Source organism: Lissotriton vulgaris, chromosome 12 (genome assembly GCF_964263255.1).
Source record: "Lissotriton vulgaris chromosome 12, aLisVul1.2, whole genome shotgun sequence".
In the NCBI taxonomy this organism is placed as follows: Eukaryota; Metazoa; Chordata; class Amphibia; order Caudata; family Salamandridae; genus Lissotriton; species Lissotriton vulgaris.
Window position 1 is genome coordinate 596,167,532 of NC_141700.1, and position 18,978 is coordinate 596,186,509.

The following is an 18,978-nucleotide window of genomic DNA, read 5'->3' on the forward strand; positions in this document are numbered from 1 at the left end:
CCACGGGGAAGAGGTGTAGAGATATCAGGGATAGAATTTGGAAGTACAATTGCGAAAATGGCAGCATACACAGATGATGTTCTGGTAGTCTTGAGGGAGGCTGAGACGGAAATCCCAGCCCTTTGAACATGATACAGAAGTTCGCTGAAGTCTCAGTCTATACGCCTAATAAAGATAAAATGGAAGTCAAGCTTCTTAATTCCCTGGGTAGTAGGAACATCCTGGGGGAAACAGGTCTGGCATGGCAACCGGGACCAATTAAATATCTGGGTCTGCTATTCACTAATGATCTTATAACTACACTACAAGATAATGAAAACTCCATATCTAAGAAAATCTCTGAAATACTGGACGGGTGGTCATCAAAATCTCTATCATGGTGGGGAAGGGTAGAATCAATTAAAATGTTGATATCGCCACTTATCAACTATCATATTAGTGCACTCCCTATGTTTTTGTCGGAAGACTTCCTGAAGAGAATTGATAAGTATTTTACTAATTTTTTATTGCAAGGGAAGAAAGCTAGAATATTGCTGGCAAAACTCAAACAGGCCAACCTTTAGAAATTATCAAACAGCCTTCCTCTGCAAACAACTGGAAGCTTGGTTTGTAGAGAACCCACACTATGGTCCCCTATGGCTAGAAGTAGAAGCAAACCTAAGGAAGGGTATCCCCCTTCCCGTTATCATGACTATGCACATGTCTATCCTACAAAATTCCAAAGATATTATCCAGAACACAAAACAGGCGCTCTCACGCCTAAAAGCATACTCCACTATTAAACTCGACAAATCTAACATGGCCGCAATTTTGTATAACCCCAAACTAAGAATAGATGGCAACTTAATCTTCTGGCAGGACTTGTCACAGAAAGGTACTCACTTTATCCAAGACTTATACAAGGACACCTCTCCTAAATCTATTGCAGAGCTACAAACAGAGAAGGAATTTACTAACATGGACATGTATGAATTTCTGAAACTTAAAGTCCAAATACCTAAACATTCTATAAGATTGGTCGGTCCCTCTCTACCTTTTAGGTTAACCCCTGCTGAAGAGCGGCCATGCGGTGTCAAGCACATATCAATTACTCCTGTCTAAACCATGTAACAACCTTTCAGACAACGAAAAGAAGTGGAAAGCAGAACCCACCACCAAATCTAATGAGTTTAAGTGGGAAAGCATGCATATAACTCCCTTTAAGAATAACGGTACAAAAGGGGGTGGTGATGGACGGACGTGAGTCTCTTGCTCACTTTGCCACTGGATTCAAGCAAGCCGGGCTGAAGACGGCTGGAATGCCAGAAACCGGTCCTCGGAAGCTTGTTTCCGGTCCAGGGAAGACATGGGTTGGCAGTTTGGGCTGGACTGTTCCCATGAGGCACAGGGTCAGACTGATTTGCATATAGCCATGTCTGAACTGGGGTGGCAGAGTGGGCTAAAGAACGGTGATGGATTAAACCCAGATCTTTTGACTGGGTGTGAGTGTTTGATTGATTCAGATGCTCCGTCCATCACCACCCCCTTTTGCATCCCTTTAAGAATAAGTTCTCGCCCACACTCTCTCAAATGCAATATGTGATTATAAATAGAGCCTACTGGACACCAGCTAAATTCCACAAGCTTAATCTCATTCAATCCCCCAATGCTGGAACTGTGACTCTCACGTAGGAGACCTACCACATATGCTATTGCATTGCCCAATCCCTCAATCATTCTGGGATAAGGTTTACGAGTATATAAGACATATTCTACATATCAGACCTAATAGAGAATTCTCATATATTTTGCTAGGATACTTAGACCCACAAATACAAAACAGACAATGAACGGGACCTAATTGATTTAATGTTCACCCTGACGTGCAAAATAATTCTGAGTAAGTGGAAGAACTTCAAACTAATCTCTTTCAAGATGTGGCAGGAGTGGCTAATCTCTTTGAGAAGCGCCAACAATACTGCTCTACAACTTTCCCTGTGGCGCCTAGATTCATCCTCTGTCATCTTTAAACCTCCATGATAACCTTTAATACTCAACTCACCAAGGGGCATATATGATGATTATAAAATTATAGCCGAATATCGCGCTATAATTCCCTCTAATGCCCTCTGCAGATATCCTTCAAGTGCACCTTTTGATCAATATCGCAAGCTATTGTTTTTTTTTATTTTCTTGTTGTATAGCAGGATCTAACGTAAATAGAATGTACTAGATATCCGTAAACTGGCATATATACTACTGTATTATTGCACATACTAATCAATATGTCTCTGTATTGCTAATGGGTCGGTCAGCACATGTAAATTCTACAGAACGACAGATACGTTCAACCTGCTTTTTTCTTATTTTCTTTTTTGTTATTTCTGTTTACTGCGCCTTAATTACTTTTGTGTTGTAATTCTCTAAAATTCTCCCCAAAGAATTATTTGAAAAATTTAGACAGAACAATAGCAAGTCTCCTACTTATGGATCAAAAACACTGTCCATCTTCATATGTTTGTAAATTGTGCTAGAATAGCAAACATTTGATTTGAAATGATTTATTAGAGAACATTTTATAAAAATATGATCTCAGAGGACAGTGCATTGATGCTTGAGTTGAATGATGTCATTCAAGATTATCTGCTTATCACACTGATGTTTGCTATGCTATTAGCCACTGTGTTTAAACTTATCACCGCCAGACAATGGGAACCTATAACTGCTGCTCCTGGCTTAATGTATTGCATGAATGAAGGTAAATATGTGGTACAAAAAGTATTAGCATCAGCTAAGTTTCAAAACAATTTGGGGAAAAATTGCTGCAGTAGTTAGGGTAAATAATAAATTGGAAGTACAGATAGGCCATTAGCCAAACTAACAAAATCTTAAAGGGTGCACGGGTATATAAAGATTATCGAATGGAAAACAAATTTGAAGCTGAGGTCCCCAGTGAGATAGTTTTTTCCACATTGGAGTCTGAGATCATAAAGTAACAGTTGCTATTAAATGTTCTTGACTTAGAGTAAATCTCTTAAGTACTATGAACACTGCAAACACAAAAAATGGAAAAAGGGAGGAGGAGCTTCGCGCGCAACCAAGATGGCCGCGTGAGCCCAGGGCTCCCGAGACCCACGTAACCTCCCGAATATATCCTGTCATTTATCCTGTTCGCTGTTGACATCTTCGTGCGGATGAACCACAGGGGAATCGAAAACTGAAATTTATATCCCGATCGGACCCCGGAGACCGGAGTAGTGGCGCTGGAAAGTTTGCGGCCTTCGCCTCTTGGATGCCCAGCGCCCGAGTTGACATGGTGCCTGGGGCGTAATTGAACAATATCGGCCTAAGGCAGCAGAGGCACCCGGTCCGGTTCCATTTTCGCTTTTGGCGCTTGGTTTGGATCCCGGGCCTGGGGACGCCACATTTGCTTTGAAAGCTTGTGTCTTGAGCGGGTTGAACAATACCTGGAATTTGGGCCTTTGACTGCAGTATAAGCTGTCTTTTTTGGCCATTTTTACTCCTTTGCCAGAGGGCCATTTTGGACTTTCGCTTTTCTTGACTCTCTGCTGCTCTACCATCTTGGTTGACATCCTTTGCAGTTGGGTTCTGTCTACTGCTCTCTGGTCGGCCTGCTTGTGTCCCCCCCCCTGCTCTTGAGTTGGATAACACCTGAGATTATACCGAAATGGCGACCAAACCGGAGGGGGACAAACAGAAGCTGAAAACCACCAGGTGGGGTAGCTATACCCAAACCAACGTGATGGATTGCTATCGCTATGCTCAGGTTAAGGGGTCGCCCAGTGGACTTGGTAAGTCATTGGAGGAGGCGAGGGGTTCATCAACTCCGGAAACTGAACCAACATTACAAGATGTAATGGCCACCCTTGCCCATAAATTGGATACGGTGGCGATCGATGTGAACTTGATCCATACGGACCTTACAAAAACCAATGAAAAGGTCAAATCGTTGGATATAAAAGCATCAAGCCTAACCGATGACGTCGTTGACCTGCAGACCGAGGTCCGTAACTTAAAGGCCTCCAATGACATTGTTGTCCATCGCCTGGAGGATTTTGAAGCAAGGGCTCGGCGGAACAATGTCCGCATAATTGGGGTTCCGGAAAAGGCGGAAGATCAAGCGGCTGACCTCTTTGTTGAGGACCTTATCGTTAAACATCTAGCACCCAAAGGACTGAGCAAGTTCTTTATGGTGGAACGAGCCCATAGAAATCCGGGTGGCAGACCGAAAGTGGGAGCCCCGCCGCGGCCTATGATAGCACGGATTTTTAACTTTCGAGATAGAGATGCTATCCTACAGGCTTCGCGGGCAGGTGGACCCTTGAAGTTTGAGAACTCTTCTATCAATTTCTACCCGGACTTCACGCAGACGGTCCAGAAACAGAGACTCAGTTTTCTGGGGGTGAAAAGGAGACTCCAAGATATGGGACTTTAATACGCCATGCTTTTCCCGGCCAAATTGAGGATCGAGTATAACGAACAGGTTCACCTTTTTGATAAGCCCGAGGTATTGGCAGATTTGTTAGACACTCTGCCGGCCTAACATGAACAAGAGAGTCAGTCTGGTGGAGCGGAGGGAGGACTTGAGAGGCAGGAATGAGTGCCATTCGCCTGGTTTCTGGAGACACTGGGGGGATTTATACTGTGGTGGTTCCAATTCTGATGTATATCTGATTGTGGTTTGAACGGGGGTTGCGGGGCTATCGGCGGGTCTTTTTCCTTCTCAGCTTTACTTCTTGTAGTTTAGTTTAGATGTGGGGGCGACAGGCACACTGCGAGTTGGGGTGGCTTTTTAGTCATAAGCAGGGGTGCAGGGTGGGGGTTGTTGTAACTGGTTGTTCTGGGCGGGTGGTGGAGGGGTGTTTGTTTTAAGGTTACTGTTTTTGCAAGGCGCTATATTGCTGGACATTTTCATTGATGTGCTGGACTCTGTTCGAGGTTAGATCTTCTTTGTCTTTCAAGATGGGGGTAGGGGGTTGAGGTTGATGAGTTGGAATGTTAACGGGTTGGGGGACAAGATTAAGCATGGGGTGGTGCTGCAACCTTTGAAACGTCACTCCCCTGATGTTGTTCTACTTCAGGAGACCCACCTGGTTGGGAATACATGTCATGCTATGAACAGGAAGGGGTATCGTCTAGTTGTCCACGCTGGGTTCTCTTCTGGGTCCCGGGGGGTTGGAATCCTCATTAAGAGTACTCTCCCGCTTGAGGTGGACTCCACGGTCCTTGATGATAGGGGACGCTATGCAGCTGTTTCGGGGTGGTGGGAGGGCCGCACACTTTCCCTGGTCTCTATTTATGTTCCCCCCGGCCTACAATCTACTACCTTTCCCGATTTGGGACGGGTTTTACTTGATCTCCCCGGGGGGTCTTTGATACTGGGTGGAGATTTTAACGCAGTGGTTTCCGGTATACTTGATAGACACCCCCCTAGGGACCTAAGGGGGAGCGCATGGTTGGCTTCCTGACTTCATGGACACACTAGGCCTGGTGGACTGCTGGAGACTGCTCCATTATACTCAACGGCAGTATATATTTCACTCGGGCGTCCATGGTAGCCTTTCTAGGATTGATTATGTGTTGGTGCCGGCGGCACAGGCGTCTTGTGTTATGGAGGTCAGGCATATGGCTCGGGGTATTTCCGATCACTCCCCGCTGTGGCTGCGGTTGGAATTTGCATCGGGTGCCGAGGGACGGGTAGCCCCGATTAACCCTTGGTATCTCCGCAATCCTAAGACCCGCAGTGAGCTTGTTAAGGCTTTGGATTACTATTTCCGGGAGAATGATGGTTTGGTTTCTTCCGCGGTCTCACTATGGGAAGCGTTTATGACCGTCATTAGGGGTCAGGCTCTATCGTTGATTGCTGGAGTAAAGAAGCAGAAAGAGGTAGATGTGGTAAAGATAGAGACTGAGATAGCTGACTTGAAACTGGCGCTAGACCAGGAAGTGACCCGCTCTAGATTGCATGTTCTGCAATTGAAGCAGCTGGAATATAGGACGTTGGTGACGGAGGATGCAAAGGCCCTTAGTCGGGAACAACAGGGGCGTCTCTATGATGTCGGGGATAAGGTGGGCAAATTGATAGCATGGTTGGATAGAAAAGATAGAGCAAGTCGTGTGGTACCGGAGATTGAGACGGAGAGTGGGGCCTTGATGACCGATCCACAAGGGATAGTGGCATGTTTTGCCGATCATTTTCATACTGTGTACTCGTCTGTGTCGGATAGACCGGAGGAGGACTCTTGCTTACTGTTACGAGATATTGCCCTTCCGAGTCTCTCTGAGGCGGACAGGGAACTCATGGACTGTACAATCACTGCAGGCGAGGTGGCGTTAGCTATGCGTTCCCTAAGTTCAGGTAAAGCAACAGGTCCCAATGGTCTGCCGATAGAGTTGTACAAGCTCCGGCCTGACAAGATTGCTCCGTATTTAAGGGACATGTTCCTAGAGTCCCGTGACCGTGGTTTTCTCCCCCGCGATCCGAGGTTAGCAACAATAGTTGTAATACATAAGGAAGGGAAACCGAGGAATAAGTGTGGGCAGTATCTGCGGGCTGTGTTGACTAAATTTGGTTTCGGATCGGATATCATTGGTTGGGTGCGGCTTCTTTATGCTGACCCCCTCGCTCAAATTGTGGTCAAAGGTCGCGTTTCGGCTCCATTTTGTCTCGGGAGGGGTACCCGTCAGGGTTGCCCGCTTTCTCCTCTTTTGTTCGCATTGGCCCTGGAGCCCCTCGCTGCGTGGATCCGTTGGGAACCCTCAATGAGGGGTATTCACTGGTCTCCGGAGTACGAGGACCAAATCTCCTTATATGCAGACGAAATCCTGCTTTACTTGACTTCCCCCCGGAAGTCTCTGACAGTGTTATGTGATGTTTTGACTTCCTTTGGTAGAAACTCGGGCCTGATTATCAACTGGGCAAAATCCTACCTTTACGTCCTCTGTGGTGGTACTCCAGTTCTGCCGCGTAACTGTCCCATCCAGATAGCCCAAGAGGGGTTTAAATATCTTGGTATTTATGTGTCAATGGACCCCCTGATTTGGTATGAAAGGAACCTTCTCCCTCCCTTGAATCGGTTGAAACAAGATGTTGCGGGCTGGCGGAAGCTTCCGCTTTCGTTGCTTGGGCAAGCGGCTCTTTTTAAGATGATGTCTCTCCCTCGTTTTTTGTACGCCCTTCAGAACACGCTTGACGTAGTTCCTGCTAGTGATTTTCGGATAATTGAGGGTCTACAGAGGAAATTGTTGTGGGATGGCAGACCTCGTATTGCGTTTGCCAAATTGACGCTCCCGTGGTACGACAGGGGTATTGCTCTTCCCGACATTAAAAGGTACTATTGGGCATCACAGTTAGGGGCCATCAACCACGGTATGTATGGCCCCGAGTTAAACCCTGGCTTTGCCATGGATAGGTGGTTAGTTCCTGGGGGCAACTACTATAGGGCGCTGTATTCTAGATCGGTGGTGAGGTCTCTGTGGGGGCCGACGAAGACGGCAGTACGGGTCTGGCAGGACGCCACTAGTGCATTAGGGTGGAAGGATCGTTTGACCTTGGCGACCCTGCTTTTCGGATCTGATAGGTTTGGTAAATTGTGGAACACTAAGGGGTTCGACAAGTGGGATCTCATTGGCATCAGCAGGGTGGGAGACCTCTGGGCTAAGGGACAAGTGAAGTTGTTTGCGGTCTTGCAGACTGACTTTGAATTGGGAGGGGCTGAGTATTTCTGTTATGCTCAGGTTCGCCATGCATTGATGTCAGTCTTCCTGGAAGGGGAGGAAATACCGGAATCTACCCCACTGGAGGACTGCGTGTTAGACGGTCATATGCCGGAGAGATCTCCCTGGTGTATAAAAAATTTACTAACCATAGGGCAGACCTTCTGTCGAAATTGCGAGATCAATGGACCGGTGACGGCCTTGAGCTTGATGATGAGGACTGGCAGTGGGCGATCTCCTCTCCCAAGGAGGTCGCGATTCCGGCACGACTCAGATTAGTTCAACTCAAAATATTGCACAGGGTATATGTCACGGGTCGCCGTTTGGTCCGAATGGGTTTTTCTGAAGAGGGTCTGTGCCAACGGGGTTGCGGGCAGTTGGGTACGTTTCTCCACATCATCTGGGAGTGTAGGGAAGTCGCTGTTTATTGGAGGAAGGTCCACAAGGTGATACAGGAGGTCACAGGTGTAGCTCTCTTGCCAGAAGCCAGGCGCTGCCTGTTGAATGTTTGGGAGCCTACCGATCATAATGTGGCTCAGACTCAATGGGTGACTCTAGGGGCCATGATCGCTAAACGTAATATTGCACAGCTGTGGGTGTCCCAGAGGCCTCCTACTCTTGAGGTGTGGATGGAAAACATGGATTGGTGCATGTTCAGGGAAAAAACTGTGTATCTGGCTCGGGGTCGTCCCCGGAAGTGGCATAGGATCTGGGGTCCCTGAAACCGGTATAGAGGAGACATATGTGTACCACCAGCGACAGCTGTCCTTGATATCCCACTCTCCCCCTGACCCCGTATTAGTTCTTGAATGCTTTAATGTTTTTGATGCCTCCTCTTCTCTCCCATCCCTTCCCCCGTCAGTGTTTTGATTATTTTGTTGTCTATTGCAATGATGTTCCGCCCTCGTGCAGTCTATACACTCTATGTATTTTGTTTTCGCCTTGTTCGTTTTTTCCAGTAAAAAGAAATATTTAAAAAAATGGAAAAAGGAAAAAAGCGAAATCTACTTCTTTAGAAGCATGGTAATGGTAAAAACCACCAACACACAAATAAGGGATTGGGTGGAAAACAATTGTCAAAGAAATCCAAGAAAACAATATTAATGTAAAATGATAACTGTTTTAAATCAACATTTTCAGATTTTTTTACATTCATCAGGTTACAAATTTAACTTGAAATTAAAATCTCTTCACTTTAAAGTGTTCTTGTAGCTTTCACTTTTATTAGCAGTGCAGTGCCTTATCCAAACATTGTGGTCAAGGTATTCTGAACAAAACTAATAACTATGTCATCATCTGAGATGGGACATTGGTTGATGGCAGGATCAGTAGATCAGTGAGGCAGGTCAAGCATGATAAGGGAACCATGTTCCTAATTATTGTATAAATATAGAAAAATGGTAAACATCTTAAAAACGGAAACTGGTCCCACATTCAAAAGGCGACATAAGAAAAGTGATGTATAGTAGCAGTTTTGGAGGTAGTGCCGTTGTCGTAATTTAATTTAAAAAATGTGTTTGTTCCAGTCACTTAATATATATTTTAATATTTAGCCCTTCTCGAATATTCCGCACAGTGATAATGTATTTGGCTGTTTTACACCTGCAAGACAAGCATGCTTCACCGTTATCAAAACATGGAAGCATCATATCCCATCACATTGACTAGAATAGAGTCTGTAGTACAATAATACAAAGGTGTCAGAGTTAAACCATTAACCAATGGTTAATCTGTGATTAAGTAGCCACCAGTCTTCCAGCTTGGTTTCATCCACAGAATTTCCATCATGTACAGTCCTAGGGCAAAACAAGGTTACTGCTGTGTAGCAGAAATCCAATAGATAATAAGGCATGCATTTCTTAAAGCCCTGAAATGCAGAGATTGAATGCTGATCTGGTGCAGACACAGTCTATCCTTTAGACTATCTTCCACAGTCTCTTGGATCCAGGCCTTGTGAACTGAGTTATCCTTGTCACTCTGTTTTATTATTGTTAGTTATTCCCAGTTGCTGCCAGCAATGCTGCAAATGCAGAGTTGGGTTTCTGTACCAGATCCGCTGGCCTGCCAAACTCTGCAACCTGAAAAAAAAAACAATTATGGTTATGAACTGAAAAATGACTCCCTGGCTCCATAGCATAAATAATAAATTATTTGATAGGACCTCTTAGTGCCCTGAATTTCTGTTCTGTATGCTAGTGTTGAGATTGTCTGTCCAGATAGACATCTTATTGAAAGCAAATGTGCTGCAAAGACTTGCAAAGAAATCCAGTCCTGTGCTATCACAAAGCTTTTCCCAAATCCCCAATCTTAGAGCTGGATAAAGGAAACAGAATACACACAATGGAATCAACATTTTAAGGCAGCAGTGTAGCCTCACCACAGAGCTTGTTTGTGTTGAAATTGTGCCTCTCATCTCTTTATAAAGTCAGAGGATCATTACAGATTATATCGTAAAAAGGTTCCTTCACCTGAGAGCTTTATTTTGATTAAGGACTGTGGGCCAGATCTAGGAGCCCAAATACCGGTCGGTAACGGCCGATTTCGGCCGTTACTGACTGGTATTTAGTAATTGGCATGCAGGGGCCCTATTTTACAGATTCGGTAAATTTACTGAATCGGTAAATTTACCGAATCGGTATTTTTACCGATTCGGTAACTTCCTAATGTAGGTGGGACTCTTCTGAGTCCCAATGGCCTTACAGATTCGGTATTTTACCACCCAATCAAATTGGGTGGTAAAATACCGAATCCAGGTGTGCATGCACATGTGCGCATTCACACCTATGCCATGTGACAGACAGACATGCCCTCAGGGCATGTCTGTGTGCCACATGGCACACATGCCAGTATTTGGGGTGCTAGAGGGTGTCAAAGTGACACCCCCTGCACCCTTGCTGGAATCGGTATTTACCGAATCGGTAAATACCGATTCGGTAATGCCCATTGATTCCTATGGGCTTCAATGCCCATAGGAATCAATGGGCATTACCGAATCGGTATTTACCGATTCAGTAAATACCGATTGTTACAGAATCGGTAATTAAATTACCGATTTCACCTACATCTCCCCCCTTCTATTTTACCAATTCATAAATACCGAATCTGTAAAATTCGGTATTTATGAATCGGTAAAATAGCATTACCTACATCTGGCCCATATTTGTTCAAATTAATCTTTACTGTTACACAGCAGTGAAGCTTCAGTCGTGTTTATGAGAGGGATGGCTACAGCCATTTTCCCATTATGTTTATCATGACATCATGCTGCATTGTGCATGAAAAAATAGCACCATCATAAACATTTGCAGTTTGACACTTCTATTTCTACACCTTAAATCAATAACATTCAATATCCTTTCATCATGTTATAATGTAGTTAATTTCATAGTACTGGACTTCGTAAAAAATCATTCTCATCTGTAGTATTTTGATTATTATGTTACGTGATGATTATTTGTAGAGTGTCTGCCTCACCAGAAAGGATATTCAGGCGCCAAAGCAAAAACAAGCATTTACAATGCAATAGGTCTCGGGTTAATTAAGTTTGAGCTATTGGCATTGCTAAATATTGCAACACCAACTGCAACAAAAGTCTATAAATTGTAGGCCAAAAATGTATTTATTTATTTTTGTAGCAATGGTGGCATGCTGCGCTTTAGATGAATATGTTTAAAAGTAAAGTGCGCCATACTGCGATTGCTAGAATAGTTAATTGTGGATGCGTTAACAATTGATGTGTGTACTGATGGCTGGTGGTGTGTGTCCCTGTAGAAATTGTGCACTGATGGCTGGTGGTGTGTGTGCCTGGTGAAGTGTGCACTGCCGGCAGGTGGTGTGTGTGCCTGGTGGAAGCGTGCACTGACAGTTGGTGGTGTGTGTGCCTGGTGAAAGCGCGCACTGATGGCTAGTGGTGTGTGTCTGATGAAAGCATGCACTGACAGCTGGTGGTGTGTGTGTGCCTGGTGAAAGCATGCACTGACGTCTGGTGGGTTGTGCCTGGTGGTTTGAGCGTGCACTGACGACTGGTGGTGTTTGGGCCCAGTAAAAGCGTGCACTGACGGATGGTGGTGTGTGTGCCTGGTGAAAGCGCGCACTGATGGCTGGTGGTGTGTGTCTGATGAAAGCATGCACTGACAGCTGGTGGTGTGTGTGTGCCTGGTGAAAGCATGCACTGACGTCTGGTGGGTTGTGCCTGGTGGTTTGAGTGTGCACTGACGACTGGTGGTGTTTGGGCCCAGTAAAAGCGTGCACTGACGGATGGTGGTGTTTGTGCCTGTGAAAGCATGCACTCATGACTGATGGTGTCTGTGCCTGGTGAAAGTGTGCACTGATGGTGTGTGTGGTTGTGTGTGTGGTTGTATGTATGGTTGTATTTGTGGTTTTGTGTGTAGTTGTGGTGGTGTGTGTGGTTGTGTGTAGTTGTGTGTAGTTGTGTGTGTGTGTGTTGTGTGTGTGTGGTTGTGTGTGTGCCCCGTGCAACAGGGAGGGTCAGTTTAACAACCACGATACCAGCCCCACCACCCTCAGGCAGGGAAGGGAGGGCCCAGGCTCTGCCTTATGCAGGTCTCCGAGCAATCAATGGATCTGCACAGGACAACTGTGATCCGTCCTGCCAAGGAGGTGACAACTACAACTTTGTTCACTCTGAAAGGGGCCAATGATTGGATGAGCAGAGATGCACAGAAGAGACCTCTCTTTACTGTTTAACACTGTGCACATCCGTGTAATTAAATGTGTCCTCATGTAATGCAGCTGGTGCTATGTAAAATGCTCTGATAACTGATTTGGGTCAAGTTTGAGCTATATAAAACTATGTTAAAAAAAGGCTGTCATCATATGTTCCTCAGGAATGCCACAGTGGTTTGCACAAATCATATCTACATTCGTTATTAGTATCTTAGGGGCATGAAAAACATCCTGAGAAGGTCGCTGAAGAAATGGGAAATTTCTGAGTGTTTAGGAAACAGCACTCAATGGCCATGATAATTCCGGATTTTGTGACTATTTTTCACCCAAAGATATCTTCATCTTTAAGCTTGTAAAATATCTGGGGGGAATTAACATAATGCTTTGATTTCACTCAATTGGTCTATTTAACATTTTTGTGAGGCTGTAATAGATGGCACAGAACATGGGCCAAGTGTGTGGAGGTAAAAGCGGTATGTGGGTTCTACCATTTATTTACAGCATTTCATATATGACAAAAATAAAAGGCTGCCAGCGCCTAACTGTGCAATGACTGGACTGTAATTTAATAAGTCACCCCTAAATTATGTTTTGTAAGAGCCCAATATATAAATAAGAACATAGAACACTATCTTTTTAAAAAGTGTACCCCTTATTCGATAGAACAAGGCTAGGTGTGAATAAATATTAAATTTTCTATCTCCACTTTGAAAAATGCTATTAAAGTCTTTCAAAGATATTATTTACATAACTTTCAAAACATGATTTAATGGTGAAATCAGCTTTTTAATTAACCTAAGTAGCTCTATAAAACGTACTTTAGACTGCCGTATCTGGCTTTCACCAGTTTCTATTTATTTATTTTTAAAGTGCATGATTGCACCTAGGTCAGCCTGGTGCCAACAAGAGGCTACCAGCATTACACATCTACTGTTTATACAACAAAGAGTCAGATGTACAAAGCATTTCAACAATTGCAAATGCTAAATTTAGGCATTTGTGACCGTTAAAAGATTTTCTTATGTACTAATCCAATTATAGGAGTTGAAAAGTTTTTCTGACTTCTAAAATGGAATTCCGGATGGATACTGATTCATTATCTGGAAGGAGCATGTTGTAGTTGTCCTTTCTAAACACCTAATCAGTATATAATGTATCAATGTTTTGCGACTGAAATCAGGTCACAAAAGATTGATATTTTACCAACACCTCGAAGGAGGTGGTAAGCCCTTCGTGAGAAGCAAGGGGTCCTCCTGGGACCATTCCTCCTTTGTGAATATAAAAAAAAGTTGGTTTAAGAGGAAGCAATTTTCCAGGTAATCATAACCTACACTTAAACAAATTTGAAAGACTTTTTTTTACCCAGCCCATTTCTTTTAAGAAAAATAGGCTGCATTTAAAGCAAATGTTTGCGTTATTTAAAAGCAATCGCAGACATGCTGGTCTGCTGTCCCAAGCAAGCCATCATTGCTGTCATGGTTTCCAATTGTAGGTCAGACTGCAACCCTCTATGATTTGTATTTTAAAAACTGACCTATTAGTACATAGGTTTGTTCTTAAAAATCATTCTATCACAAAGAGGAGCTCAGGGGGAAAAGAAAGAACAAGGTTGCCCTCCACTCATAAACCATCAACAATCAATAAACCCTGTCCGTTGGGCGTAAGTAATGTCAGTATGTCTTGCAACAGACCAGTCACATGTTCATGATCTCTGTTACACTCCCCTATCCACTATCTTTTCTTCGGGGGTATTTACTGCAATACGTCCGGTATTCTTTAAAAAGTTAAAAAGAAAAAATATTGGCCAACAACTCTTGACAGTCGCCTAGAACAACAACACAGGATGTCTGAGACCTTAATCCGTACAGAGCATCCACCACATAAGATTGAAAGCAGACAGATTTCTGCAAACAATTTGTAAAGAACAGAATGACACCTCATGGGAACACCACCCTCGGGACAACTGGCAAGCACTCACCAGACTGGGCCCCTTTCTCATCACTGGTCGTCATTCAGTTCAAAAGAAAAGGAAAAGTGTGTCTAAAAAAAAAACAAGAAGTGAAAAAGAACGTGATAGCAGAACAAATAAATCTGCTTGTGACAGACAGATGTGATTAAAATCAACAGGCACACCTCTTCGCAATTTTATTCCTAAATATTAGGCGTGGGTTGTTGAATTAAAAAGGCAGGTAGCTACTATTGCATACCATTGCCTATCGATATCGAGGAAAAGGACCCATGAAAGGACTCATTGAGCTTTGGCACTCTCCAAGAGTCAAGTGATTTGCTTTTGTTTGCTTGCTTCAGGGGCACAAAAACAGAATGAATCTTGACTGCAATAGGGCTCAATTAACCACAGAGAACTGGACCCTGCAGGCGGCATGGCTAGAGAGAGATTTGATGTCAAGGAATATGCTCTAAGGAACTGGCGGCTGCAGAACCACCCAGAAGAAACATACCGAGCGGCAGGATAAAGGTAAAACATACAAAGAGAACAACCTCTTATCAAGCCTGTCTGATTTCTCAAATGGTAGTGACTCTAATCAAAACATTTACCTTGCAGCATAGAAACACAGAAATTAATTTTCTTATGAGTGTGGGTCTCTCAGATGCGTGTCACTGGCCAGTGACACGCATCTGAGAGCCCCACCCAAGAATCAAGTCAAGAAAAGAACTATATAAAATCAAAGTGATGGACTTGTGTCTGTGTTTGAATTGTGGAATATACAGACATATGACAAACAGAACTAGCGAGTAGGACTCTTGCTCAGATGTGTTTTTATTGTGAATCTGTTTGTGTGGTATGATAGTTGGTATGCATGAGAGGAATGAAAGGTGAGAATGGAAGAATGATGGAGTAATCTTTCTGGGGGTTACCAAAATATAATTCAATGTTTAGAAAAGGCAAGGAATGTCTTTTTCTAATTGAAATAATAATGTGAATTTGTTTTCTGTAATTTGTTTGCTAATATAAATCTTTAAAGAAAGTGTGAAAATAAAAAATAATATATAACAATATTTTTGATAAATAAACATAACTGAAAAGAAAATGAATTTCTGTGTCTCTATGCTGCAAGGTAAATATTTTGATTAGAGTCACTACCATTTGAGAAATCAGACAGGCTTGATAAGAGGTTGTTCAATGTAAATTAGTTTAATTTCCCTGCATGAATGTGTTTTTGCAAATGATGTAATAATAGCAGTGTGTTTGGCTTATGTTTGTTGAGTGTCAAAATCTTTTTGCATTTGTGCTCAGTGTGTATTTTGCTGTCCTGTGAGTAATCGATTTAGGGCTAGATGTAGGTAATCACAATTTACCGATTCTTAAATACCAAATTTTACTGATTTGGTATTTAAGAATCGGTAAATGTGATGTATGTAATAAATCGGTAAAATTTACTGATTCGGTAATATTCCTTATTACCGAATCGGTAATACCGATTCGGTATTGAGGAATACCTTCTCATTCATTGAATGGGAAGCCAATCACTATTACCGATTTGGTAAATACAGAATCGGTGAAAGCGCGAGCATATTCAAGGGTGGCAGGGTGTCACATTGACACCCTGTTGCACCCCTGAATCGTGCATGTATGCACATGTGGCGCACATACATGCCCTAAGGGCATGTATGTCTGCCACATGGCACTTTTAAAAAAGCAAATAATTGCTTTTTTAAAGGTATTCGGTATTTACCACCAACTTGTAGTTGGTGGTAAATAACGTATCCTTAAAGCAGAAATGCAATCACTTGAGTGCTTCCTCCATAGGTTTTAAGGATTCTGTAATTTACCGATTCCTTAATATAAGGAATAGGTATTTTACAGACTCCTTAAAATAACGAATCAGTAAATTACCAAATCCTTATTTAGGGCTTCCTACATTGGAAAGGGCTAAATACCGGTCGGTAACGGGAAAATGACTGATTTTTGGCCGTTACTGACCGGTATTAAGCTACCTGCATCTGGCCCTTAGTTTCTTCTTTTTAGTGGAATATTGTTGCTTTTTGCTGTGTCTCTGTAGAGTAGGTGCTGGTGATTGTAGCTATCTTTGGCAAGTGAGTCATTGTTTTTGAGTATGTAGATCTTTGTGCTAAAGCCACACTTTGTTTATTACTTATTTTTCAGTGTTTGTTGTTGTGGACTTGTTTGTGAAGTCTCCTTTCTTTGTAAGGACTATGGCTAGCTGCATGATTACTGCTCAGCAGGTGTTTGGTATTCTTTTTGAGTCTTCCTCTGACCATGGTTGAGACTGACTCTGCATACGAGGCAGAGGAGGCAGTGGGGGTAGTAGAAGATTCTGCCAGTAAGTTTTCTGTCCATGAGGACTCAACAGATGAAGAAGCCCCTCTTAGTGCAGATGAAGTGCCTGTCTTAAGGGGGGACATTGATGTGCCGATAGTGCAACAAGAGGCATCTGGGTTGCAGCTTGGGGCGGCAAGGCCTACCATTGGAAGTGCTGACCTCTGGGTTGCCCCAGGTATGGTGCAGTCAAATTTACTGGTGTTACAGGATGTAGAGTGGATACTGAAAACCTTTGGCCTGAACATTTTTTTCAGTTGTTTATGGACAATGTATTTTTGGCAGAGATTGTTGAGCAGACTAATTTGTATGCTGAACAGTTTTTGAGGGACAACAGTGCAAGCCTTAGGCCCTACTCTAGAGATACCCAGTGAACTTCCACAAATCTGGAAGAGATGAAGAAGTTCTTGGGTTTAACTTCTTTGATGGGCTTGCTAAGGAAGCCATTGATGTCTTCATATTGGTCTACTAGTACCTTGATGGCAAAGGCTATATTTCTGGCAGTCGTGAGTCGTGATAGGTATTTGGATGCTGCATTTTGTCAATAATGGTTGTGACCATCTTTTTAATATTCGGCCTGTCATTGATCACTTTGTAGATCGATTTTCAGAGATCCATGTTCCAAGGAAATACATACTAGTGGATTAGTCTTTGATCTTGTTCAAGGGCTTCTTGGTTTTCAGGCAATACATTCCTAGCAAGATGGCATGCTATGGAATTAAGATGTATATCCTGTCTGACTGTAGGATTGGATATGTCTCTAATTTCAGGGTGTACATCAGTAAGGATTCCAGGATGCACCCCCCTGGTTGTCCTTCAACTTTTGGAGTGACTGAGAAAATTGTGTGGGAACTTGGTAAAGGACTGTTTAACAAAGGTCACCATTTATATGTAGATAACTTCTACATTGGTGTGCTGTTGTTCAGGGAATCCACTCTAACTTTAAAGGTTTCCCAAATGAACTTGTTGGTCTAAAGCTTATGCGGGGACAGTGCAGTGTGTTGCGTAGCAAGGAACTTCTAGCTGTCAAGTTTTCAGACAGGAGAGATGCGTACATGCTGACTACCATCCATTATGAAAGCACTTCACCTGTGACTGTCTGGGGTCAGGTTGCTGAAACGCACAAACATGTGTGCATTTTATACTATAATAGGCACGTGAGTGGTGTTGATAGAGTAGATCAGAGATTGGAACATTACACTGCTCTTCGTAAGGCTTACATTTGGTATAAGAAGTTGGCTATCCATATTTTCCCCTTGGAAACCTTTAATGCTTTTGTTGTATTTAAGGATTGTTGTCCTGAAACAAAGATGAAATTTGCTAAGTTTCAGGAGTCTGTAATAGACAGCCTTGTTGTAGTGGAACAGGCAAGTGTTACTAGAGTTGGAGTGGTGGAGGATGTGGCTAGATTGACAGATCAAACAACAAAAGAAGAGAGGTCTGGACAGTCACAAGGCTGCCAGGAGTATGGAGCAAAGAGATAAGAGGGTTTTTTTGTACACAGTCACTCTGATTGAGTAGGAAAGCCCTCACACACCGACCTGGTCAGTGTCATGCTTCATCATCGGGCCCCACCGAAGAGACCGAGTGTCTCTTCGGTGTGCTGCGACGCCAGAAAGACTGCGGAGCTGGTCGTGTGGGGAGGACGTGTTGTGACAAATAGGAAATTAAAAGTGCCTAACAGGGTATCAAAAAAACTTTTAATGAGTGATCCCTAAGACACGTGTAAGTGGTATATGTGTCTGAATTTAAGTGCCAAGGTTGTGAGGATTTGGTTAAATTCAGCTAAATACCACGAGTTTAGATTGACAGATCGCCACTTTCCTGATCACATTCCTCCCACGCCCTTTCCCAGTAGGAGATGTAGAGTCAGTTGGCGAAGAGGCAAGCGGAAGGAGACTTGTATGTACTGCCTGAGTGTCCTTCTAGCCCTGCACTGTCTGTGCCTGCTTGTTTTAGAATGTACCACACTCAAAATATTCTTTGGGAGCATCCATGAGTGGTAAAGTGAACTGCCTGGTCTGTATTGTTTCATATTTTTTGTTCAGTTTCAAGGTTTGCATTTGTGCAATGTATTAGGTTCAGCTTTTGTGTTAGTATATTTGTATCTATTCATAATTTGTTTGTGTTTTCTTTTTTGTATAAAAAAAATCCTAAATGAGATGGCGGTGTGTGTAGGCTGGCGCTAGGCTGGTGGTATGCATAGACTGGAGCTTGACTGGCGGTGTGCACGCTGGCTGGCGCTTGGCTGGTGGTGTGAGTGGGCTGGTGCTTGG

The 18,978-nt window shown here is 43.4% G+C and overlaps 1 protein-coding gene across 3 annotated transcripts in view; it reads right to left on the minus strand.

Moving 5' to 3' along the window:
* Positions 1 to 8,917: 8,917 nt before the first annotated feature.
* The window catches only part of LOC147677801 (ATP-binding cassette sub-family C member 12-like), a 954,180-nt gene continuing 944,119 nt past the window's right edge, over positions 8,918 to 18,978 (minus strand). For all 3 annotated transcript variants that reach the window (XM_086945451.1, XM_086945452.1, XM_086945453.1), the window contains exon 31: positions 8,918 to 9,794. In XM_086945451.1, the coding sequence (XP_086801577.1) occupies positions 9,708 to 9,794 (87 nt within the window). In that variant the 3' untranslated portion in view covers positions 8,918 to 9,707. The remainder of the gene's footprint in view (positions 9,795 to 18,978) is intronic.